Here is a 26,774-nt window from a genome sequence, read left to right on the forward strand (position 1 = left end):
GCTAACAGACATATTCTCATTCAGCCATGGCCAAGACAAAATATTCATAAAATAACAGGAAGCTGACACAATCTGATGTCACTGTGAATCCATCGCCCCAGTCACCTTCTTTGAGTCTCGCTGGCAGTCCAAGCAACACAGCTGGAAGGTATTCACTGTGAATCCATCGCCCCAGTCACCTGCTTTGAGTCTCGCTGGCAGTCCAAGCAACACAGCTGGAAGGTATTCACTGTGAACAAAGAGAAAGTGTGAAGGGAAACTCAACACTCATCCTAGGTTTACACAAAGGTCAAGTCACTCATTTGAAACATCCCCTATAGGTCCCCTGTAAGTGGCTGATCTGCTGTGCCTGTAAGCATAGATTTACAATGTATAATTGCACAACCACTTGTTAATGTAGCTAGGTTAGCCTAAATAGTTATTTTATTTTGTGAGTTGCTGTAAGAACAAAATAGAAAATAAAGAAGTAGAATGAGAAAAATTGGAAATTATAATATATTTCCCCCCGCCATTCAATCATATAATTTACTTCAAGTAAATTAAATTCTCTATGTAAAAGAGCACATTTTATAAGTACATTTTGTGATTGAATTTGTTCATCTGATGTGTGTGGTCCCTTTAAGAGGAATCAAAAGAAAATGCTGCATTTATAACCAAGTGGGAAGCTGGTATTTACCACGCTGGTAAAAATCCAGTTGAACGAACCTACAACTGGTAATTACTAGTGGTAAACTCGTGTACCATCTTGAGCTCCGATTTCTCACACATGCTGAACTCTGACGTCAAATATTAAGGAAATGGTCTCAATAACAGCATTTTCGGCAGTAAAATGCAACAACAAAACAGTATTTATAGAAAGCAATCTATTCATGTGTTTTTTTAACACTATAATTTGTTTGCGAGCATGATAGCTGTACTTTTTTGTCGATGGTCTCAACAAGTTCAAAGCACGTGAATGCACCGAACTCGTTTTTACGACTTCACAACTGGTAATTACCACCTTCCCACTTAGTTGTCAACGCAGCAGAAGTCCCAGCATCCCAAGCGATACAGCTAGCAAGCCAAACCGGATTTTGACAAATATTTCCTATAACAAATCATTTGTGGGTGCAAAACCAATTTCAGATTAATACATAGGAAACGGACGTTATTGATGTTGCATACTGAATAGGTCTGTATGTTCTGGCTAACATAAATGTGCCTCAACAACCCTAAATCGTTGCAACAAAACCAAAATACTAACTTAGCTAGTTAATGTTTTTAGCCTTAGTTCACAGACGAACACGTTAGTTATAAGTTTCTCTGGCTAGGTAGCTATTTTACTCGATTACAAGCTCGGGTACATCAAGCAATGTCAGGACGAAAGAGGACGCAAATATCCGTACCTGAGTCCGAGGACCAAGTAAAAAAGGGCGTGTCACTGAGACAGGTGAGGTCTACCGACCATGAGAGCGGTGATGTTAAACCAGGGACAGTGAAGAGTCAGTACTTCTCCAAGGAGGGGGACCCTCAAAGGCTTGGAGAAGAGTTCTTCGACCAGCCCTGTATAAGTTTGGCTAAAGCATTCCTGGGCAAGGTACGTTCCCTAGAATCAAACATCATTGTAACCCAAACCGCTGTTGAATAACCCTTGATCAGATATAGGTTATAACACAGTAGCTAGGCCTATGACTAGGGCAGCCCTCGTGATGGGAAGGGGGCTCTTTGTGGACTAATGTCTACCCCTGATATAGCTACAGATTGTTACACCAGATAATGTGATTGAACTTTTTTTGCTCCATGAAGTAATCCAACAATATGTACGCTACCATCTTGTCTATTTCAAGTCTTTTCTCATTGATCAAGACTGGTGGGTGTCCCCCCAAGGTGCTCATGTCATGAAGGACAGACACCTGTCTCGATCAATGAGAGAAGACTTGAAATAGACAAGATGGTAGAGTACATATTGTTGGATTACTTCATGGAACACAAATGGAAAAACAAAAATGATTATCTGGTGTAACAATCTGTAGTCACCTCTAAGGATTATTGTTGCAACTAAGAGTTGGAAAGGTCATCTATTTTAATCCTGAACAGAAACACTGTGCTTGCATTCAAACGACCAGTAAATTTCAAAGCCAGGAAGTGCTTGGTATGCAGAGTTACTATTAATAATCAGAGCCATGACTCCTTTGCACTTTGCTTCTTTTTAAGCCCTCCAGTGGCTGAATCCTGTGCATGTTTGTGTTTAATTAAGCTAAGTCTGGACCAGTTTACAGGAAGGCTGTAATAAAAAGTATGAAAGCCATTATCATGTGGCAAGGCTTCCGGGCTGGTTGTTAATTGTCAGAGAAGCTTGGTTCCCCCCGGTGTGATCATGCATTCCACCAGCCTTCCAGCACACACTGCCTCAGAACACTGTGTGGTTTGTGAACAGTCCTTTGCTCAATGCTGAAATAATTGCTCTCCTCAATGGTGACTTCTTTCAATGGCACTGAAAGAAACCCTCTGACTCTGAGTAGTTGGTGCTGACTGAGATCCAAACAACTGATGGGAGAGGACTTATCTTGTAGAGAAATATTGTTTTCCTTCTCACATTAACCTCATTTTATACTACTTTGTCCCCCCCAGCAACACCTATACTAAATGCCTTCTCAATGGAGTCTCATGGCCTCTGTTGATTTTGTATTTATTATGGATCCCCATAAGGTGCTGCCAAAGCAGCAGCTACTCTTCCTGGGGTCCAGCAAAATTAAGGCAGTTTATACAATTTTAAAACATTGCAATACATTCACAGATTTTACAACACACTGTGCATCCTCAGACCCCTACTCCACCACTACCACATATCTACAGTAATAAATCCATGTGTACAGTGGGGCAAAAAAAGTATTTAGTCAGCCACCAATTGTGCAAGTTCTCCCACTTAAAAAGATGAGGCCTGTACTTTTCATCATAAGTACACTTCAACTATCACAGACAAAATGAGAGAAAAAAAATCCTGAAAATCACATTGTAGGATTTTTAATGAATTGGTCAATAACAAAAGTTTCTCCATACTTTGTTATATACCCTTTGTTGGCAATGACAGAGGTCAAACGTTTTCTGTAAGTCTTCACAAGGTTTTCACACACTGTTGCTGGCTGGTATTTTGGCCCATTCCTCCATGCAGATCTCCTCTAGAGCAGTGATGTTTTGGGGCTGTTGCTGGGCAACACGGACTTTCAACTCCCTCCAAAGATTTTCTATGGGGTTGAGATCTGGAGACTGGCTAGGCCACTCCAGGACCTTGAAATGCTTCTTACGAAGCCACCCCTTCGTTGCCCGGGTGGTGTGTTTGGGATCAGTGTCATGCTGAAAGACCCAGCCACGTTTCATCTTCAATGCCCTTGCTGATGGAAGGAGGTTTTCACTCAAAATCTCACGATACATGGCCCCATTCATTCTTTCCTTTACATGGATCAGTCGTCCTGGTCCCTTTGCATAAAAACAGCCCCAAAGCATGATGTTTCCACCCCCATGCTTCACAGTAGGTATGGTGTTCTTTGGATGCAACTCAGCATTCTTTGTCCTCCAAACACGACGAGTTGAGTTTTTACCAAAAAGTTACATTTTGGTTTCATCTGACCATATGACATTCTCCCAATCTTCTTCTGGATCATCCAAATGCTCTCTAGCAAACTTCAGACGGGCCTGGACATGTACTGGCTTAAGCAGGGGGACACGTCTGGCACTGCAGGATTTGAGTCCCTGCCGGCGTAGTGTGTTACTGGTGGTAGGCTTTGTTACTTTGGTCCCAGCTCTCTGCAGGTCATTCACTAGGTCCCCCCGTGTGGTTCTGGGATTTTTGCTCACCGTTCTTGTGATCATTTTGACCCCACGGGGTGAGATCTTGCGTGGGGCCCCAGATCGAGGGAGATTATCAGTGGTCTTGTATGTCTTCCATTTCCTAATAATTGCTCCCACAGTTGATTTCTTCAAACCAAGCTGCTTACCTATTGCAGATTCAGTCTTCCCAGCCTGGTACAGGTCTACAATTTTGTTTCTGGTGTCCTTTGACAGCTCTTTGGTCTTGGCCATAGTGGAGTTTGGAGTGTGACTGTTTGAGGTTGTGGACAGGTGTCTTTTATACTGATAACAAGTTCAAACAGGTGCCATTAATACAGGTAACGAGTGGAGGACAGAGGAGCCTCTTAAAGAAGTTGTTACAGGTCTGTGAGAGCCAGAAATCTTGCTTGTTTGTAGGTGACCAAATACTTATTTTACACCATAATTTGCAAATAAATTAATTAAAAATCCTATAATGTGATTTTCTGGATTTTATTTTCTCATTTTGTCCGTCATAGTTGAAGTGTACCTATGATGAAAATTACAGGCCTCTCTCATCTTTTTAAGTGGGAGGACTTGCACAATTGGTGGCTGACTAAATACTTTTTTGCCCCACTGTATGTATAGTGTGTATGTTATTTTGTGTGTATGCATGTGTCTGTGCCAATGTTTGTGTTGCTTCACAGTCCTGCTGTTCCATAAGGGTTTTTTAAATCTGTTTTTAAAATTGAATTGTACTGCTTGCGTCAGTTACTTGATGTGGAATAGAGTTCCATGTAGTCATGGCTCTATGTAGTACTGTGTGCCTCCAATAGTCTGTTCTGGACTTGGGGACTGTGAAGAGACCTCTTGTGGCATGTCTTGTGGGGTATGCATGGGTGTCCGAGCTGTGTGCCAGTAGTTTAGACAGACAGTTCGGTGCATTCAACATGTCAATACCTCTCATAAATAAAAGTAGTGATGAAGTCAATCTTTCAGTCAGGAGAGATTGACATGCATATTATTAATATTAGCTCTCTTTGTACATCCAAGGGCCAGCTGTGCTGTCCTGTTCTGAGCCAATTGAATTTTTTTGTGGCACCCGACCACTCGACTGAACAGTAGTCAAGGTGCGACAAAATTAGGGCCTGTAAGGACCTGCCTTATTGTGTTAAGTGTTAAGAAGGCAGAGCATCGCTTTATTATAGACAGACTTCTCCCCATCTTAGCTACTACTGCATCAATATGTTTTCACTATGGTATTTTACAATCTAGTTTTACTCCAAGCAGTTTAGTCATCTCAACTTGCTCAATTTACACATTATTTATGACAATATTTAGTTGAGGTTTAGGGTTTAGTGGGTGTTTTGTTCCAAATACAATGCTTTTAGTTTTAGAAATATTTAGGGCTAACTTATTCCTTGCCACCCACTCTGAAACTAACTGCAGCTCTTTGTTGAGTGTTGCAGTCATTTCAGTCGCTGTAGTAGCTGACGTGTATAGTGTTGAGTCATCCGCATACATAGACACTCTGGCTTTACTCAGTCAGTGGCATGTTGTTATTAAAAATTCCTGATTCTAACTGGATTATATTTGATAGGCTTCCATTAAGACAAGTAACTCTTTATCCACATTATAGCAGGGGGTGTAAAGCCATAACACATACGCTTTTCCAGCAGCAGACTATGATCGATAATGTCAAAAGCTGCACTAAAGTCTAACAAGACAGCCCCCACAATCATTTTATCAATTTCTCTCAGCCAATCATCAGTCATTTGTGTAAGTGCTGGGCTTGTTGAGTGTCCATCCCTATAAGCATGCTGAAAGTCTGTTTACTGTAAAATACCATTTTTCCCAGAACTTTACTTAGGGTTGGTAACAGGCTGATTGATCGGCTATTTGAGTCAGTAAAGGGGGCTTTACTATTCTCCAGGCCTGAGGGCACACGCTCTCTAGTAGGTTTAAATTGAAGATGTGGCAAATAGGAGTGGCAATATCATCTGCTATTATCATCAGTCATTTTCCATCTAGATTGGCAGACCCTGGTGGCTTGTCATTGTTGATAGACAATCATTTTTTCACTTCTTGAGTTGAATGACCTAGATAAACATGGTGGGAAAATGTGTGTTGTTTCTGTGTTCCTGTAACAACATTGGAGTCCAGCTAGCGGTTGCACAGCCATTGGCACACATACATCATCAGCAGGGCTTATTGTGACCCCACACATGTAGTCTAGTTCTCTTCAGAGACAACAATAGATCAAGTTCCTACTGAAGACATACCCACTGAGGACACACACGAAGGAAAGTCTTTATTTAGGCCATCCCTTGTTTGTGCTGCAAGGTATTGGTGCGTCGGAGTGCGTGTGGCACTGAGCTGAGAGGGAGGGTGGTGGAGACTGAGGCCTACCTGGGAGGAGAGGACAAGGCCTCTCACTCTGCTGGGGGAAAATGCACTGAGAGGAACACAGCGATGTTTATGAAACCTGGCACCATCTATGTGTACCCCATCTACGGCATCTACCTCTGTATGAATGTTTCCAGTCAAGGTAAGACCATACAACAAAACAGTACAACAGCCAGGCTTACCCTGAAGGCAGTGGAACAAACCACCAGTAATAAACCAAACTGCCATTAAAACCACATGCAGTAAAGTTCAGTGTGTTGGCCTTATCTGTAGGAAAATCACCTCATTAGAGACTAAGTAGTGTTGTATCTCCCAGGCTCCCCCATGTTACTTTCATTAGGCCATAGTTCGCTCTTTTTTTCAACTGTTTCTCATTATTGAAGACGTTATATTATATGTTGCACCATGTTATTATCCATTCATTCACACTGGAGAAAGGGCAAAGGAAGGAGACAGTATGGCTCCGCTCTATCATGCCCTGTGTTTGTTCTCTAGGGGAGGGTGCTGCCGTGCTTCTGCGGGCTCTGGAGCCTCTACATGGCCTGCCTCTAATGAGGCAGCTGCGGACAGCCAGGCGGAGAGAGGGGGCCCGGCCCCTGAAGGACAAGGAGCTATGCAATGGTCCCTCAAAGCTGTGCCAGGCCCTGGACATACCACGCTGCTTCGACCGGAGAGACCTAGCCTCAGAGCCAGAGGTGTGGCTGGAGAGGGACCCCCAGATAGGACCGCAAGAGCCAGGCCTCAGGGAGGTGGTCTCAGCAAGCCGGATCGGCATTGACTCTCATGGGGAATGGGCCACCAAACCCCTGCGCTTCTATCTGCGTGGTCACCACTGTGTGAGTGTAGTGGACAAACAGGGAGAGACAGAGAGTTGAAATTGGGAATATTTTTGGAATTGTATCAAACCATGATGAGTACATACCGTTTTTTTCTTAACTATAACCAGCTTTTTACAGACAATGCTAGAGCAAGTGAAAACATGTCAGCTATGAGCTATTTCAGTAATTTGGTCTAGCTGTTGGGAAATCATTGCAAAAGACCCAAAGCCAAAATGTTTGCACCGAGGGGAATCCAGACTCAATAGATACACACATTGTTGCACAAACACAAATCCCACAGATATGGAATATGCCATATTTGTATGCTACAAATGATTAAACTACATTCCAAACATCTGTAAAATATTTGATCTAGCCTCCCCTCCCTGCTATCAAAGCAACTAGAATTTCCATTCCAGTCATTCTCAATCTTCCACCTGTTTTTTAATAAAAGTCCTTGCTTGAAAAGTTATTTTGGAATCATTGATTTCACAGATATTTGGAACATCGTGCTCCTTCTCTCAAAGCAGAAACAGCATGTCTGATGTTTGGCATCTATTCATTATTTTCCTCCCACTGAGACCCCTGGGGGAGGCAGCCTTGCCTGCAGCCTGGAATGAGCATTGGGGTTGTTTTCCTACATTGTGTTTGTTGGAGATGATTTATCACTTTTGGGAATCCCCCAAATGGAAAGGCTCAAGTGGAGTACAGTGTTTAAACTGCCCAATTTATAGGTGTCACTAAAGCTCTTCACACACTGTTATTCAATCATGTAGTATTGAAAACAATGCATTGAACGTAAAACATCTAAGAGACAAAGGGACAAATTAAATCATCTAAAAGCTATATACATTTACTCACATTCCCCCAAGCAGAGCAGACAGTTATGCTTTTTTAAATCAGTATCTTTTTCTGGTGCATTGATAGATGAGTACAGTATATTAGTTACCTCAATATTATCCAGTTGGCTGAAAGCAGCAAGCACCATAATAAGGCCTTTGTACAGCAGCAGTCCGTATCATTCTGTCCGTCTGGTATTTCAGAAAGGGTCCTTCATCTCATGACAGACCTCTCTACTCCAGAGGAGAGTGGAAGAGGGAGATGACAGACCTCTCTACTCCAGAGGAGAGTGGAAGAGGGAGATGACAGACCTCTCTACTCCAGAGGAGAGTGGAAGAGGGAGATGACAGACCTCTCTACTCCAGAGGAGAGTGGAAGAGGGAGATGACAGACCTCTACTCCAGAGGAGACTGGAAGAGGGAGATGACAGACCTCTCTACTCCAGAGGAGAGTGGAAGAGGGAGATGACAGACCTCTACTCCAGAGGAGAGTGGAAGAGGGAGATGACAGACCTCTCTACTCCAGAGGAGAGTGGAAGAGGGAGATGATAGACCTCTCTACTCCAGAGGAGAGTGGAAGAGGGAGATGATAGACCTCTCTACTCCAGAGGAGAGTGGGAGATGACAGACCTCTCTACTCCAGAGGAGACTGGAAGAGGGAGATGACAGACCTCTCTACTCCAGAGGAGACTGGAAGAGGGAGATGACAGACCTCTCTACTCCAGAGGAGAGTGGAAGAGGCAGATGACAGACCTCTCTACTCCAGAGGAGACTGGAAGAGGGAGATGACAGGATCCTCATGATTGGTGACCACCAGAACACTTCTGAATTTGTCAAAGAGGGTCTTCAGCTGAGAGCGCCTCATGTTTTCATTATACATGATCTCCTCCAGGTGATGGTGCCCTCGGAAGTAGTGCAGCAGCCTGGAAGGAACATCACACAAGAGGCAGAGAAATTAGACTAAAGCAAATTCTCCACCAAATCATTAGCTGAGTAAATCTAGCACGAAGCAGCACTTGTTAGAGCCAGTAATCACATTAGTGCATCCTGCACACTACGCAGTCACGCTATTGATTCACTGCTTAGGGCTTTGGCGTTTTCCTTCAAGCTTTTTCTCACTTTTGCAACTCAACAATTGCTACACAACCGAAAAATAACATTCTCTTTCCCATATATTCTTACATGACGACAGGATGAGAAAAATATTTGTTCAAAATTTTGTTCAATTTTTTTTAACAAAAATCCTTTAATTCTCCACAAGACCAAGCTGACAGATGTATGTTTGTTCTGAAGATATACGAGTCACAAGAGCCTCCAGCCCAGGTCCTTCAAAATGAACCAGCCCACCTGTCATACTGGCTGTTACACAATAGAGGGCGCCATTATGCCACTGTCCACAGCCACTGAAATACAGTAGCCCACCTTGGTGCCAACTAGTAAAGGGCAGGGGACATACTTTACCTGGCAAACATGCGCAGATCTTCAGGGCTCTGTGCAGCCGGGATGTTGAGGATGACCTGGCGCTCGTGCTCTGTCAGGCTGGCCAGTAACGTCTCGGTCATCCTCCTGTTTAGTGGAGAGTCTCCACCAGGAAGCAGTTCTGCACTGGAGTTATCCATACTGGGACTGGTCAGGGTCATGTCATCACTGCTGGCTACAGAGAGAGAGAGAGAGTGTGAGGGGTAGAGAGAATGAGTGAGACAGACATTGATTGAGCTGACTAGAGGCACAACTGTAGCAGGTAACCCATTTGAACAGGTTAACCAGGTATGGTAGTATATTAAAACATACTCTATCATAAGAATAGAGCGTACGGGGGATGGTAGGGGACGCCATGTGCGACTGACGTGTTTTCCGTTTGCTCCCGTGGTATTCTTAAAGTTTATGTGAATTCTGCAGCAAAACCGTATTTATTTTCAAATATTAATTTGGTGATCCCTTTCCGTAAAAACCAAGACTACTTTGCTTCCGAATGTCAGCATGTCGACCAAACATAAGGCCAAGAACATGACTCTGAGAAAACCCGGCCTACAAGACCCGCTCTCATCACCGCCCTCTCCTGAGTCTGAGGGCCCGGGGACGCACACTTTACCCGGGGGCGCGGCTTGGACTGGCGGCGCTGAAATGAACATTCTCGAGGCCATCAAACTACTACGCTCTGAGATAGTTGAAATGAAAACACAGGTGGTTGCTACGATTGAGGCCAGAATACAGGAGGTTTCTGATACTTTAAAAGCAGATTTAACCATCCTGCGGAACGAGACTGTGCCGGCAATTACATCACTCAAAACAACAACTGCGTCACACACTACAACGATTGCAGCACTGGAGGCCTCCGCTACTAATGTCTCCGACTTAACTACATCCCTGGAGGCTGAAGTTAAACGCCTAGCTGCGGATTTGAAAAAGGTGAGGGAGAGCTGTGTGAGTTTAGAGGGATTCTCTCGCCGTAATAATCTGAGGCTTGTATCAGTCCCAGAGTCCGCGGAAATGCATCGCACCACGGATTTCGTTTCAGGGCTGCTGAAGGATGTTCTTGCCTTAGATGAAAAGCCCCTGATTGATCGAGCCCACCGGTCGCTGCGCCCAAAGCCCCGGGATGGGGAGAGGCCCCGTGACATAATTCTTCGAGTGCACTTTTTTCATGAGAAGATGGAGATCCTCCGACGAGCCCGCAATACCACTCTGAGCTTTCAAGGACAGAGCTTTTGCATATACCAGGACTACTCCCCCACTGTTTCCAGGCAGCGCGCAGCTTTCGGACAGGCCAAACGAGTACTCCGGGACCATCCAAGTGTGAAGTATGGACTGCGATTCCCGGCCCGTTTATGGATATCTCATGAGGGTAAAGACCACACGTTTGAATCTCCGGAGGAGGCTATGGCTCACATTCAACGTCATATCAAGAAGTCTTGAATATGCTCATAGTTTAGCAACTGTTGCTTGCGAACTGTGGATAGTAAGTACCCCACTTGTGGTACAATTATGTTCAGATATAACAGTCTAGTCTTGTATAGTTGGTGAAACTATTCAGGCTTATTTGATGTGATCTAATGTTTTGATCATCTAGGGTGCGTGCCTTATCTCGCTCACCTATTTAGTTTGTTTACACATTGTCTCAGTGACTCAAAATATTTTTGGTTATTTGTTTACTGCATCCGTTTGCATTGACCCAGTAAACAGCAAATGTCTCCCGAGGCTACACGGTTTCTGGGGCCTCACTTTAATTTTAAAAGTTTTGAGCGTCATTTAAGCCCAGCAAACGTTCAACGTTGCGCAGACGTAGTTTTTTGGGATTGGTTGTAAGCTGTCTCAGCTTCAATTAGACTACTATTATAATTACTATTATTTTTGATTGTCTTACTACGATTTCCTTACTTCAAATTAGATTTTTGGCTGAGAGCCTTTATACATTTTATTTATTTTCTCTCAATGCCTGTTATAAGACGGGGAATACAATTATATAAATCTACAAGTGGTGCTTTTGTCATTCCGTTTGCACAGGGGATTCGCCTTTTTTTTATTTGAAAAAAATACATACAAATCTTTCTTTTTGCTGCTTGATCCACTAACAAAACGCGACTTTAAAGAGCGGGACTGTGGGTTTAGGTTTAAGACCGCACTCTCACAGACATACTGTGCGAAGAGAACATGTTCTATTTAGGCTTGTACCTCGTTTGGGGAGGTATTGTCTGGGATGGGGGGAGGGGGCGGGGGGGCAGGTTGAATTGTTCAGTTCTAATGTTGTCATTCTGTCTTTTTAGTTTTTTTTTCTGTTTTTTTTTCTGTACTTTTTCCAAACATTTACCACCGTACATTATTACTCTGAGACAAGTTATTCTGGGGGTTTTGGGCGCTCATTGCTTTTCCATTCTATGCTCTGATGACAGGGTTGAATAACGGGAATGCCCAGAGGGGCCGAAATAATACGATCAAGTACATTTCTTGGAATACCAAAGGGGTTAACAACCCGGTGAAGCGTAAGAGGGTGTTGACACACTTAAAGGGTTTGAATGCAAATATTGCATTTCTACAAGAGACTCACTTGAGGACTGGTGAGCATTTTAGGATGCGTAAGGACTGGGTTGGTCAAGTGTTCCACTCAAACTTTCATAGTAAATCAAGAGGTGCTGCTATTCTGGTTGATAAGGCTACTCCCTTTGTAGCTTCTGAGGTTATTGCTGATCCTAAGGGACGATACGTCATAGTAACCGGTGAACTGTTTTCTACCCCTCTTGTTTTGGCTAGTGTTTATGCTCCCAATTGGGATGACACAAGTTTCATTTCTTCCTTTGTCTGCTATTCCCAATTTAGATTCTCATTTGTTGATTTTAGGGGGGGATTTCAACTGTAAAATGTCCCCAGTTCTTGACAAGTCCTCACAAACAAATACAGGCCCATCTAAATGTGCCCTACTTATTCAATCCTTTCTTCAGAAATATGCTATGTTTGAGGCCTGGCGTTTCCTACATCCTACAGATAGACAGTATTCCTTTTATTCTCATGTTCATCAAACATACTCCCGGATTGATTACTTCTTTTTGGACAAAAAACTTCTGCCTAACCTTCGGCAGTGTACTTACGAGAGTATTGTTATCTCTGACCATTCACCATTAGTGCTTGAACTAGAGTTTCCCCAGCGACCTCCTAGGTGTTATCAATGGCGTCTCAACCCCATTTTACTCTCAGATAAGGAGTTTGTTAATTTCATTTCTTCTGAAATTACCTTATTCCTAGAAACTAATTCAACACCAGGTATGTCCTGCTCTACCATATGGGAGTCTCTCAAAGCATACCTACGTGGCCAAATTATTTCTTATACAGCCAACCAAAACAGAGTTCGCTCCCAGCGACTTCGGGACCTGAGCGAGTCCATAGCCACATTGGATGAGAGGTATGCTACGGATCCTTCCTCTGATCTGCATAAAGAGCGCCAACTACTCCAATCTGAATTTGATGAGCTTTCTACCAGGCAAGCTGAACAGTTACTCTTGCGAGCTCGATACAAAGTCTATGAACAAGGCGACAAGGCCAGTAAACTCCTTGCACATCAGATCCGTAAATCCGAGGCCTCACATTTAATCCCACAAATAAGGACCCCGTCTGGTGCCACCACAGTTATACATAAAGAGATCAATGATCAATTTAAACAATTTTACTCTGCGCTATACACCTCTGAATCCCCTCAAGACCTTTCGCTGATTGACTCCTTCTTTAATGGCTTGAATATGCCTTCAATTGATACAGACTCCCATGACTGTCTAGAAGAAGAATTTACGCTTGAGGAGATTGCAACAGCAGTGTCCGCAATGAAAAGTGGTAAATCACTGGGTCCGGACGGTTTTCCAACCGAATTTTACAGGACGTTTTCTGGTCTGCTTTGCCCATTCTTGTCCCGACTATTTGCAGAGTGCCTCAATACTTCAAAGCTGCCGCCTAGTCTTTATCAGGCTTCAATTTCATTACTACTAAAGAAAAACAAAGACCCCCTGGAATGTGGATCCTATCGCCCAATCTCGCTTTTAAACTGTGATTACAAAATCCTAGCTAAGCTTTTAGCCATCCGTATGGAAGGCTTGCTGCACCAAGTAATACACTCTGACCAGACTGGCTTTGTGAGAAATAGGCATTTATTTTTCAATATTAGGCGCCTTATGAATATACTGTACTCCCCAGCGTCGGAGGACCCGGAGGTGGTGGTCTCACTTGATGCCGAAAAAGCGTTTGACCGCGTTGAGTGGGATTACCTAACAGCTGCCCTTTATAGATTTGGCTTTGGCCCCAAATTCATTGCGTGGATAAAGATTCTTTATTTTTCCCCCATGGCTTCGGTACGGACCAATAACTTGTCCTCTGACTATTTTCCCTTGCACCGCGGATCCAGACAGGGTTGCCCACTCTCCCCCTTGTTGTTTGCTTTGGCAATCGAGCCTCTCGCCATTGCACTACGCTCTAATGATGCCATTCAAGGCATAATCAGGGCGGGCTTAGAGCAGAAAGTCTCGCTATATGCTGACGACCTCCTTTTGTTTATCTCCAACCCCGATACCTCATTGCCACGTGCCCTATCTGGTCTTAAAAAGTTTGGATCAATCTCAGGGTACAAGCTGAACCTAGGCAAGAGTGAGCTCTTTCCGGTAAACAAGGCTGCTTTAAAGTGCTCTTTCACAAGTTCTCAGTTTAGGATTGTCCGGGATCAATTCACTTACTTGGGAGTAAAAGTGACAAGGAAATATTCAAATTTGTTTCAGGAAAACTTTGTTGCTCTAGCAGACAGATTGAAACAATCTTTTACTTTTTGGAATTCGCTACCCCTTTCTCTTATCGGAAGGATTAATGTCATTAAAATGAATGTGTTGCCCAAATTTTTATATTTATTTCAATGTTTACCCATTTTTATTCCAAAATCTTTTTTTATTTCACTGGATCAAACATTCATGCATTTTATTTGGAATGGCAAGGTACCACGGATTGGTAGAAAACATTTACAGAAGCCTAGGTCATTGGGGGGTTTAGCTTTACCAAATTTTCAGACATACTACTGGGCTGCAAATTTCAGAGCCGTTCTGTACTGGCTGCAGACTGATCCTACTGGCCCTAGACCACTCTGGGCCCAGATGGAGTCTGAATCGTGTAAACCTGCAGCACTTTCCTCTGTGCTGTGCTCGTCTCTCCCAGTGTCCCTAGGCAAAAGGTGTGCCAACCCAATTGTAAAGCAGTCTCTTAAAATTTGGAATCAGTTCCGTTTAGCCTTTAGCCTCCGAGGCTTTTCTCTATCAGGCCCAATCAATCAGAACATTTTATTTCCTCCATCTTTGAATGATGGGGCTTTTGGCATTTGGCACTCACTAGGCCTTTCCTCGCTAGCCCAATTATTCTTTGATGATACATTTGCCTCTTTTTCTCAGCTGCAGGAAAAGTTCAATCTCCCCCAATCCCACTTTTTCCGCTATCTCCAGACTAGAAACTTTGTCAGGGCTAACACACCTGGATTTCCCAATAGGCCTGCGAATACTGCTATAGAGAGCATCTTGGAGCTGAACAAGCTTCCTAGAGGCGCAATTTCAGATGTATATGCAATCATTCATGACCTACTGCATGACCCTTCTCTGGTGCCTTTAAAGACTCGATGGGAAAAGGATTTGGGGGAGGAACTTGGGGAAGACGCCTGGGAATCTGTGCTGCGCAGGGTACACTCGTCCTCTTTTAGCACTAGACACAGCCTCATTCAATTCAAGGTGGTTCACCGTATCCACTGGTCGGGGGCCAAACTTGGAAGAATATTCTCTGATTTTGATCCTACCTGTGTCAGATGTAAGGTGGAACCAGCCACACTGTTGCATATGTTTTGGGGCTGTCATAAACTGTCAGGTTTCTGGGAATTAATATTTAAATGTTTCTCTGATATATATGACACTGTTATAGATCCGTCTCCCCTTACAGCCCTTTTTGGAGTACTGCCCATGGGTACCCCCCTATCAAGAATCCAGTCGGACACTGTTGCTTATACAACTCTTTTAGCTAGACGGCTAATACTACAGAACTGGAAGATGGCAGCTCCCCCATCGTATAAATATTGGGTGAGGGATGTGTTGTGCTCTCTGAAACTAGAAAAAATTCAATTCAATTCACGTGGGAACCCCAAACTGTTTGATGAGGCTTGGGCTCCATTCCGGTCTTACTTTAAACAGTCCATCCTCTGATGGCATCCCAATTAATACTAAAATAAGTCTGTGACTTAAGGGTTGGAGGAGCTTCTCTCTGTGTTTTTGCTGGGGGGGTATTAAGGTCCATGTGCTTATTGATTGTGGTCCGCAGATGCCTTGTTCATCTTGCCCAGGCAGAGACTGAAGTGTGAGCTTGTTTTTCCCAGTTATTTTTACATTTTGTTCACGCCTACATGAATAATCATTTTTTATTTTAAAGCATTGTAAACTTTTTTTTTGTCCAGTGGATGGTCGGTCTGTGGCCATGACTCTCTGTGAGTGGTTGCATTTCTCCACCCTTATCCCTTGACTGCTTACAGGAACAATGGTGAGGTGTTTGCTCTGTCCCTGTACTATAGATTGCCCTTTAACCTCTGTAGCCTTCTGCCTGGTGTGTTTAACTTGTCTAAAGTATGGTATCTTTAAAGCTTTTTAAAAGCTTTTATTTTATTTATTTTTTTCTTTAATTTTTTAATATATATATTTTTTTATTTGTATTTTTTTTTCTAGTTGAGTGTATTATTTATATTGCTTTGTCTTGTCTGTGTGTGTGTGTATGTTCAAAACTTAATAAACAGAGTTAAAAAAAAAAAAAAAAGAATAGAGCGTACTTCATCAACACTTCACCCCCAGAGTGCAAGACAGCTGGTTGAAGGAGCAGTTCACATACTTGGGGATCCGAAGCTGAGTGCGCTGGGCGTGCTGAGGCTGCGGCCCCCCACCCGGGCCACCAGAGAGAGCTCCTCGTCCCGCAGCAGACCTGACTCCTCCTCACTGGGGGGCACCAGCAGACACACATAGGTATGGAGCTGGATCAGCATGCGCCGCTGGAGCATCCACACCACCATCTGGATCAGCTGGGCCTGGCCAGAGGTGGAGGCGAAAGGAGAAGGGACAAACTGGATCAGAGACACCACTCAAAGAAAATAACTGAACACGTGGAACTGGAAGAAGTGTCACCCTGTAACTGGGCGCATCTGTTTCAGACAGACAGGTTCCAACCTGGCCCAAAATAGAGCCAAGAAATAGCTGTGTGTTCTGGTCCTGTTCTCATGAAAAATAAATGTTGAGAAGGATGGAGTTGATGTGATGTCTTTTATTATTTATCATCTTCGCTTAGAGAGCTCGGCCAAACCAGGATGGGTCTGGGAGAGAGCCCAGACGCTCTTTCTGCTTCAGACATCAGCATTTCTGATTATATGTTGAGTAGCTTTCTGGAAGCTATCTTTTAATCAAAACGAGCGTGTGTATTTCCTAATAGACCTACCTCTTGCACAGAAGCATCCAGTGGGTTCCTAAACTCAGACAGTGAAAGGGGAAGGGAGAACTTGGCCAGCATGGAAGGCAGGTCATGACCTGGGAACTGCTGGCCAAACGCCTCAGCCAATGGAGAGTACCTATGCAAGAAGAAGGAGATGTCTTACTTCTTCATATTGTACCCAGTACAAATGTTCAAGCAGGAGAGAATCCTTTCAGTCTACAGTACAAAATACAGACGGACACAGTGGCCCAAAGGAAATCTAATTCAGTCAACAAAAATAATGAGTTAACATTATATGACATCACATTTTGTTATAGATTCACCATCCAATCATTAGGTCATAAGCCAATCATAATTCAACATTAGCGCCCTGATGCTCATGATGAGTTTATTATGTTGGTATAAAATGGATGTACAGATTACAGTGTCTGGTTCATTAGTTTAGCCACCTCTCAAAACACACCCTGTTAATGAGGCATGGAAGGAATGAGAGAAGGAGAGAAAGGGAGCACGAGGCTGTTCAAACACTCACACACAGATACTCACAGGCTGATGTTGGCGTGTGGGGACAGCATGTAGACATTGTTCTCACACAGAGGGTACACTATGATGGCTTTTCCCCAGTACACCAGGTGAGCAGCAATCTGGAAGATCTGCACACACAACGAACAGAAGCAAAAATGTAACTGTGAAAATGCATTATTGGGCATGGACAGAACCTGTCTATTGAAATGAAATATTACTGAAGAGAAAGAAGAGTCCTAATTTACTCCACTAGATGGCAGTATGAGAACAGCAACATGACACCAACGCCATGGTGTGACATTGAGGACAGTTTGTAATGACTTGCTATTCTTTTTATTGACAATTCTTTATATTGCAGCATGTTAGTGTTCAGCAACTTACAATGAAATATAGTCCCCTGTTGAAAAGTGGGCTGATGTCAACTAAACCTGGCTACAAATTTAGGGTATTTACTATTTAGGGTATTTCAATTGCTTTCAAATACATTATATTTATATTTCATTTTTAAAGACAAGTAGTTGAATATTGGAACGTATTTGGAAATACACTTTGGAAAGCATTTAAAAATACTAAAATACACTGACTCAAATACACTCCTATGCATTGAACCCAGGCATTTGAAAATAATATTTGAAAATGCTTTCAAATAATAGTAGGCTATTTATAGGAAATTATTTTAAATACATTTACATACTTCCAATAAGTATTTTATTCAGCCACATTATTTGAAAATACTCAAGTACACAGAAAACAAGTACTAAAATAATAAAATCAAATACCCATGTATTTGAACCCGAGGCTGGTGTCACTGATACAAGGTGTTCATACAAACCTGTAACAGGTTCAGGTCTGCATCCTGTGCCAGCTGCTGCAGGTTCTTGACTGCAGAGCAGGTCTTAATGAGGCGCACCAGAGCAGGAGAGCAGTCCAAAGGCAGCTGGGCCAGCAGAGCCTTCTCACTGTCCAGCAACAGCAGAGCATGATACGGCCTGGGGGACAACAACACATACATTTAACACAGAGCCCATGTTAATGACTAATTATCACTAGTTACATTCTATATAGTCCATGAAGTGTATGAAAATACACTTAGTGCCACTTCATTGGGGGTGGCAGGTAGCCTAGTGGTTAGAGCGTTGGATTTGTAACTGAAAGGTTGCAAGATCAAATCCCCGAGCTGACAAGGTACAAATCTGTCGTTCTGCCCCTGAACAGGCAGTTATCCACTGTTCCTAGGCCGTCATTGAAAATAAGAATTTGTTCTTTAACTGACTTGCCTAGTTAAATAAAGGTAAATTAAATAGCTAGAAATGTACTCATTTTTTTATTGGAAAATACTCATAATATATAGCTATTTTTATAGCTTATATTTAAGTTTCAATGCATGTTTTACTAAGGGAAAATTGGACTTGTAGTATTTTGAGATGAAGACGCTGTAACATTGCTCTGACTAAACATAAGCATGTGAAAGGCAGAAGAAGTAAATAAAGAATGCCATTAGGTGGCGCTGTGGCCTACAGGAAATTATTGGTGGAGCTGCTCACCAGATGCAGTTAATTGTTCCACATAAAGAAGCAGGCCACAAGAGCTAACTGTTACCACAAAGACTTCTCTCTCACAGCCTTGGTATAAAATTACTGTAAAACGTTCCATAATACAGATCTGATCAACCTAATGTCCACATACAATGAAAGCCTACGAAGTTCTGCCGTCAGTTACAACTTGTAACCCACACGTCACAAACAGTGTTCAGTAGCTCACAAAATGACAAACTCACACGCATACACACCTTATGGCCTTGAGGCTACGCTCCAGAGCCTCTGGGGGTACGTGGTTGCCCCCTACCCGGTGGATCTTGTGAGGTAAACAGAAGCTCACCTCCAGCCAGTTGTTGATATGGAGCCTCACCACCCCTGTTGTACACAGGCTAGAAACACAACACAGACTCTATTATTACACCTGCACTGTAAGAACAAAGAATCTATCCACAAATACATCATTTTGTAGGGTGTTTTTACAAACCTGTCATATGCCTCCTTCAAGTCCCTGGCAAGCTTGCATTTAGGAAGGATTTGTCTGAACGGTGACTGAGGGCTGCCATCAGCTAAGAACGAAAATACAGAAAATCAAGTCACATACATTGACCTCTCCATGACATTGTAAATCCATGTCATGTGAAGACTTTGACAGACACCTCTCATCCCCATCTTCTTTGGAACAATAGGGAGAGGAAAATATATGCATTGTTCTGTAAAATGCTATCAGAGTAAAGTGGGTACTTCATGGTATATGGTACTTAATGGAGGGTACTTTTTGGTACTAGACTCAAGCACTAAGTGGTGTGTTTTGGGTATGTAGTATGTGACTCACTCTCGGTCATGTTGGTGACCTCGTCCTGCACGGCCAGCATCAGCTTGGCCTCTCTGGTGAGGTACTGGCAGCGGCGCTCCTCATGCTGCAGGGCGATGGCGATGCGCCGGGACAGGTTGTGCATGCAGCTGATGACTGACGGGTCGGCGTTGGCCTGTAAGGGGCGCAGGGACAGAGAGACGGCATTATGAGACACTGGTGCAAAGCAACTGGAACACTGGCCACACTTCAACACTTGGTTAAAGGGATACTTCGAGATTGTGGCAATTAAGGCTCTTTATCTAACTCCCCATAGTCAGATGAACTCGTCGATACCATTCTTATGTCTCTGCGTCCAGTATGAAGGAAGGAAAAGGTTGTGTTGTGAGCCAATTCTTACTAGCGTTAGGACTAGAAGTGTAGACTTCCAGTCATTGCGCTAACACTAGGTAGCAACTTCCTTCCAACTGCACGCAGAGACATAAAAATGGTATCCACGAGTTCATCAGACTCTGGGGAGGTAGATAACGGGCCTTAATTGACAAAATATCCCTTTAATTTTTGACTACTAAAATGTACTTTATTATTAATTTGTAGATTATTATAAATCTGTAATAGTTATAACACCTTGGTTGAAATTGTGAGCATCTACTAAATTATTACATTGTAATTGTAACAAATAGGGAATCTATGGTCCAGCAAGTCAGTAACCCAAGATATTGGTTTGTTTACATCACTAGATCTGAGTATTAGCAGCATTGCTGACTGCAAAACATGTTGACGTTAAAATATTGTAATCTCTAACTTCAAAACAGCAATATTAGCAGCATAATCCATTTAAAGGTTCAATAATAACTATTTTATTTTATTATTGACTGGTAAAATGACCCTCGTTCCAAACTGCTCATTTAGAAAAAATGTGCATACTATACAAAAATAATATCAGATATTTTATCAATACATGCATGTCAAATTGTATTTTTGCAGTTAAATAATTTTGGGTGAACCCGAGATTGAGTGACATTACTGGCACTCAATTACAAAAAAATGAATCAATGAATCAATAATGTATTTAAACAAATTACTCATATTTCCAAAAATGTCAAAAGGGCAGGACATAATTTTCTGCATTCTCATGTTAGGTGCAGAGCCATAGAAAATGCCAGTGAGTGACAGGCTGGGTGGGTTGCTGGGCAGATATGAGGTTAGAACATGACTGTGCACATTCCGCCCAGTCTCAGCTGTGCAGGGCTAGGCAGCCTCCAGTGAATCAGCAGTCTGCCAGGCTGAGTCATGCCCAGAGGAGGGTAGTGCCATGCCGGGTAGAGTGATTAAACAGAGCCCAATGCTCCCGCCCAGCTCTCACCCTTCTTTCCACCACAGATAGACCCCATGCTGGAATGTTATCACCCGAGAGACCCATCCCTTTCTGAGAAAGCACTCTCCCTGACCTGGCCTCACCCACCCAAATTACCAGCTGATTTATTTAATTTATTTAGAGAAAATGTATTTATCACCAATGAATGTGGTGTTTGTAAAATAAGCACATAATGTGGAAAACATTTAGCTAATCCAAACCTGAGTATTAGCACTTATTCATCAAATTAAGAGGAATATTATTGACATGACAATAATTATATTCAAGAGGAAAGAGAAAGCTATTTATGGAAAATAAAAATTACTTTCTTACCCTCAGAGCAAACACAACACTGAACAGGATCATGGTGGGCATCTCCCTCTTAGGTGAGGGGTCTGTCTTGGACACCTGGACAGAAAGAAATAAGATAATAAATATAATAGATGTTCTAAATCACTCTGACTATGATCAATGGCTTTGCACATCACTATTTAAATCATAATAATTGCTATTGTATGTATTGAAATGTATAAAACAACACAGTGAAAACATTCATGTTAGTCCTGTGACAAAGTTAAAGAATAAACAGCTGTAAATGTCTCCTTTTATTCATGCCTTTTATACTGGTATTTTCAACATCTTAATTACAAAAATACATAAATATATAATTGCACTTTTTAAAGCTTGGTTTATTACAGTAGGTATTCAATTAAGCTTTTAAACAACATTCTATGAGAGCCATAGCTCATGAATTGTTATTATAATTTCTGAAAAGGGCCATTTTGTAAGGATACTAACATACAGCTCAGGCTCGGTTTTTAGGGGATCACACTGATGAGAAATTGCCCTTTGGATACAATCAACAGCATACAAATCACATGGATTAAATAAGTCTTTATGGAAAGCAAATTATTCACTGCACCAGTTGAGTAATTTGTTATCAGGTTCACCATGACACTAAATTTCAACCCTCCAATAGACTACATGTAGTCCAGTGAATGGAATAGTACCTATCATCAACCTACTTAGGTTAGATACGTTTTAGTTACGTTACAAACCATTTCAATATTTGCCTAGAATTTCACTCCAAATGATTTCTCCACCCCTTATATTCAACCATTCTATCTTACTTCTGTGAATTGTGAAATAATTATTGTGAAACACTGAGATGTAAGGCACTTCTTCCACTAGATGGAGCGAGGGACCTGAATTCACAGTCTCAGAGTGAAATTTGAAGTCAAAGGAGAATTGCTGTTTTAGATTGAGGGGAGAAGAACTGCCCTCTCTCATTTAAGCCACGAAGTTCAAAGCCGACCGCAGTACTGCAGAAATTGTTTGCAGAAAATAGTGATTGGGAAAATGTAGTGATTGGAAAAATGTCAATCTTCATGGTCAATCTTCGTGTAAATAAATGAAAATATTCTAAGACAAGAATGGTACCAATAATTGCTTCTATTACACCAGATGTATGTCCTTGAACTGATTATTTTAAAACCAAAAGGTTGCTGGTTCCAATCGCCGAGCCAACTAGGTAAAAAATCTATCAATGTGCCTTTGAGCAAGGCACTTAACCCTAGCTGCTCCTGTAAATCGCTCTGCAGAAGAGCATCTACTGAATGACTAATGGAAGCCTGCAGTACCCCGGTAGGCCTTCAACTTGATATAATCATTGAGAGGGGGCAGCACGGAGCTAGCCTGCAACGTCACTTTCTGGAGTAGCTCAAACTGCGCATGTTATGTATCCATGAGACACCATATTAACCGACTTCCTTGGCTTCAAATGTGCTATTGAGTCTTCACAAAGGGATGAATTGTGTCACGTGACTGATGGCTTTGTCCATCCATTCATATACAGTCATTGTTCAGATCTCATGGTACTACTGGACTGACTGACAGAGAATCTCTGCGGGCGAATGTGTAATTATGCTCAGGCCATCACAAATTCACAAAAAAGTATCTTACCTGAATGGTGTGAGGATGCTGGAGGAGGGTGGGGTGCCCAACGAAACGCACATTGTCTATCTTCAGCTCAAACTTCTTCCCACACATATCAGACTTGGTGGCCAAGATAGTGGCGAGGATAATGTCAGAGAACCTTATTGGAGAAAGAGAGGAGAAAAAGACCTAAGTAAACCAGCTGAGAGTAGAGCAGGAAGGGGGGAGAGCAACAAGATATCTGAGAAAGTGCCAATTATATCTAATTTGGTTTTATTGTCTTTGTTTTATTATTTAGTCCATCAACCTATAATGGTAGCCATAGTGTTTCTATGGATAGGAGGGTTAGGTTAATCACATGGATCAGCCTGCAACCTGATTGATGGATCACAGTTTGAAAGGAGCTGGTGTAAATAGTACTTGGAGAGGAGAGATGACAGTGAATAAGCCCCCTCTGGCAGAGAAGGTGAGGGCTTTGTAAAGGGGAGGTGACAGACTCATGCTGGTTTACATAGCTCATGCTGCAGGCTGGCCCCATCATCAAATACAAATTATATCATCATTATCAGGAGCTATTATTCCACCAGAAAACCCGAAAAGGGACAGATTCTAATCCAATCTTAATCATGACTATGTTTTTTGTTCTGAGAAATACGTTATTATGGCTCTGCTTGGTTTAGCCATGTAGAAGAAGTCTATGTATCTATTCAGAATTGATTTCCCAACAATCAAATATCATCAGATGAAGTGGATTCCAACGCTGAATGAACTGAAGAATCTACATTGCTGGTTTTGGAGCAATCATTTAACAAGGCTTAATTGAAATGCAGGATTTACCAAGATAGACCAGTGAATCATTCCATCTGTAATAATTAAACAGTAATTTCAGAGATTAAGGTTGGCGTAGGTATATATATATGTACACACACAGGATATTTATTTATATATATATATATATATATATATATATATATATATATATATATGCAAGACAAAACAGGAAGGAAGGAGTGAATAAAGACAAGGGTGTTGTAAACAAAAGAAAGGTGGTTTTAGAATGACTTGGTCTTACCCTGCTACCAACTGTTGATCAGTTAACGGAGTTTGTTCTCTGAAATGGGAGTAGGGCCATAAAAAAAAGAAAACGCAAACAAAAGGAAAAAAATGCAGCAGACAATTGGACAGAATGCACAACAGAAGGACATCACAAACAAAAGCTAAACAAGATTACCACTTGAGAGTGACTTGAATAAATATTTAAAAAGCAAATTGATCTCATTTTTGTACCAAAGACTTGATTACGGAAAATGTTGTAACGCTTCACGAAGCATTGCTCTTGTCCTGGAGTACAAATGCTATAATTAACCCAGTAACAATGTTATGAACATGTTATTACAAAGTAATTTAACATTTGCTTTGTAATTACATAGTAGTCAACATTCGTTTTTTTTGTTAGTGGACTCAACTCCATTAAAATGCAACAACAAAGAAATAACTAAGTAACAACAAGTTACTAGAGTAATTACCATGTTAATATCATAGATGGGTTGAAATAGGTAAAGAGTAAGCCTAACTTGATGTAAATAGGCCTGTAGCTTTTATTGGGTAACTATCAATTGTAGGCATGTGTATTTTTGTTAAATTCTTGCTTTTAAATTAAATGAGTCACTGAAATATATATATATTTTTTTTAAATGCTGTGTCTTGTGGCCACTATTTTACATGCCAGTCATTTCTTATTATCTGAATGTCACTTGAAAATTTAAACGCAAACATTTTAAAAGCCCACATGTTAAACAAAAGACACTGATGTAACAAGGTTAAAAAGCTCATGTAATCTATAAATTTATTTGACACACATATAGAGTGACTTTCATAATCACATATTCCAAACAACAGATAAGGGGTGTATTGCCATGAACACATGCTGTAATATCACAGACAAATATGCAAGAGGGCACAAATACAACCCTAGCCGTCTTGGGTGATCCAGAGCCAATAGGACCCTAGCCAACACACATGCCGCAATTGTTTTAATCAAATGTTGACTAATTTTGTTCTGATATGAACATTTGCAAAACTTGACTGGTTAACAAAAGGTATGATGAATATGCTGAAGCCTGTCACACTGGTGCAGTTTCTCACAGTCCCCTACCCCATTCATAAATGCTAACTACTTTAGCACATATTGATGATAGTATCTTCTGACTAGGGGAGTTTTGTTGCGAGCCCAAACACTTGCTCACTTGCATTAACAAGCATTGCCTGAGGTACTATATTGGAAACATAAGGGATGTATGTATCTTTCATATCAGTGAGAAATACTTTTTATGTTTTATTGAAGTTACTACACACCTTATAGGGTTAGTGTTCCCTCACGGCCATATCTCCATGTTTACAGAGCTTGTTGATGGAAGACATTGGCCGCCACCTGTGAAAATTGGCTATCTAGCGTGCTCCGAACACCTGTGTGTAAGATAACTGAGGGGGGAGTGTAGTTCATAAACTGGGGGCACACAAAGTGTATGGATCTGTGTAAAACTACTAAAGTAAGTGTATCTTTTTTTATTTAAAAGAGTATTTCTCGCTGACATGAAAGATAGGGGGCATATCAGCATACGTTTCGAAAACCGCTTCGAAAGCGATGATTATTGACGTCTTTAAACCTTAAAACACAGCATCGGAATTGTAGTTTAGTCAAATGCGGGCGAATGTAATGGCTGAAAATCCTACATAAGGAGAAGGGTTTTCGAAAGCTAACAGTCCCCATTCAAAGGGATGTTGTTTATTTCCCCGTCGTGATATAGGCCTAAACATGGAAACATTATGTAGGTGACATAATATGATGACCAATACCTTGAATCTCCATCTGGGTCTTCAAGAATATCTCCTGTAGTGTTCAATGCATATGGACTTCGCTGTTTTGCTATTGGGCAAAAACATCAGATTCGAATATTTGTTTACCAAATCTTACATATCACACCACATAGCAAGATAACGTCACACACACACGAAGGACTACTTACTCGTGAGTGATGATGTGCAATCTGAAACCTGTTGAAATGGGTACCTAAAGAGCAATTTGTTCCCTCGACTACCCGAAGTAACCAAAATTACACTGATAGGGCTTGTCTTTTCACCACATTTGAAGAACCTATTTTCAGACTGTTTATACATAGATTTTCGCTCGCCTTGTAAATCAAATGAAGATGAATGAATGTACATATTTTAACGTCGAGTTAGCAAATTGTTTGTGAATTAATATTTAACAATACTGTAGCTAGTCACATGGTTATAAGAAACCTAAGTTGCCAGACTTTCCAACAATTTTTAAATATAACTTTAGCTAGCTCCGAGCTAACTAGCTTATGCTAGCTAAGAAATGTTTAGGGTTAACGTTAGCTATCGCAGCACCATTAGCTACATTGATTAACTACTTAACAAAACTCGTTAATATACTGGCGAAAATATATTTGAATACTTATATAATTATGTTAGATGTGTTGTTTCTCTACTCCAGCTCAGCCGTCCAATGTTGTGTGTTACACTGATATGTGATGTAGACCGTAAAAATAGTTCCGCTAGTGGGGTGGGAGATTACAGTGACTATGTGAGATTATCGGTCGATTCTAAAACAAATACCCTGTTGTAAAACTCGCATTTTACCAGTTAATATCATCACTGTTATTTTTCACATTCAGTAGCAATGCATCTGTACTGTAGCCTCGCGAGCCAGCATGATCACGTGAGGCTAATACAACTGGAATGCATAGAGCAGGGGTTCTTAAACGT

At 41.7% G+C, this 26,774-nt stretch overlaps 2 protein-coding genes across 5 annotated transcripts; one reads left to right on the plus strand and one right to left on the minus strand.

Moving 5' to 3' along the window:
- The first annotated feature begins 1,351 nt into the window (after positions 1–1,351).
- LOC139421248 (DNA-3-methyladenine glycosylase-like) lies at positions 1,352–7,067 on the plus strand. The gene is made up of 3 exons (XM_071171947.1): positions 1,352–1,576; positions 6,130–6,334; positions 6,688–7,067. The coding sequence occupies exons 1-3, from the start codon at positions 1,352–1,354 to the stop codon at positions 7,065–7,067; spliced, it is 810 nt and encodes a 269-aa protein (XP_071028048.1).
- On the minus strand, positions 7,064–26,543 carry LOC139421243 (GATOR1 complex protein NPRL3-like). Of its 4 annotated transcripts, XR_011635604.1 has the most exons (17): positions 26,009–26,543; positions 25,839–25,908; positions 24,055–24,093; positions 23,010–23,142; positions 21,381–21,455; positions 19,712–19,865; positions 19,364–19,445; positions 19,131–19,268; positions 18,174–18,330; positions 17,363–17,469; positions 16,823–16,952; positions 16,226–16,418; positions 9,311–9,503; positions 8,603–8,772; positions 8,283–8,520; positions 8,121–8,243; positions 7,064–8,079 (listed from the first exon to the last, which is right to left on the minus strand). XR_011635604.1 is itself a non-coding variant. In XM_071171941.1 (14 exons), exons 1-14 carry the CDS (start codon positions 26,205–26,207, stop codon positions 8,607–8,609), a joined length of 1,836 nt encoding a protein of 611 aa, XP_071028042.1. In that variant the 5' UTR covers positions 26,208–26,538; the 3' UTR covers positions 7,064–8,606. The 4 variants fall into 4 exon arrangements, 2 of the variants coding, with proteins under 2 accessions (XP_071028042.1, XP_071028041.1); XR_011635605.1 differs by lacking the exon at positions 24,055–24,093 and having other exon boundaries at positions 26,009–26,538; XM_071171941.1 differs by having other exon boundaries at positions 7,064–8,772; positions 26,009–26,538.
- Between the last annotated feature and the right edge of the window lie 231 nt (positions 26,544–26,774).

The sequence above is a fragment of the Oncorhynchus clarkii genome, chromosome 12, assembly GCF_045791955.1.
Source record: "Oncorhynchus clarkii lewisi isolate Uvic-CL-2024 chromosome 12, UVic_Ocla_1.0, whole genome shotgun sequence".
NCBI lineage: Eukaryota > Metazoa > Chordata > Actinopteri > Salmoniformes > Salmonidae > Oncorhynchus > Oncorhynchus clarkii.

Bases quoted from the DNA above. Each gene is read 5' to 3' on its own strand.
- LOC139421248 (XM_071171947.1), top strand. From the start codon at position 1,352: ATGTCAGGACGAAAGAGGACGCAAATATCCGTACCTGAGTCCGAGGAC. The intron at 1,577-6,129 runs GTACGTTCCCTA...TTGTGCTGCAAG, and splicing joins CTAAAGCATTCCTGGGCAAG to GTATTGGTGCGTCGGAGTGC. The intron at 6,335-6,687 runs GTAAGACCATAC...TTTGTTCTCTAG, and splicing joins TATGAATGTTTCCAGTCAAG to GGGAGGGTGCTGCCGTGCTT.
- LOC139421243 (XM_071171941.1), bottom strand. From the start codon at position 26,207: ATGTACATTCATTCATCTTCATTTGATTTACAAGGCGAGCGAAAATCT. The intron at 16,953-17,362 runs GTGAGTATCTGT...CTTCTTGCATAG, and splicing joins CCACACGCCAACATCAGCCT to GTACTCTCCATTGGCTGAGG. The intron at 8,773-9,310 runs GTAAAGTATGTC...TGTTCCTTCCAG, and splicing joins GATCTGCGCATGTTTGCCAG to GCTGCTGCACTACTTCCGAG.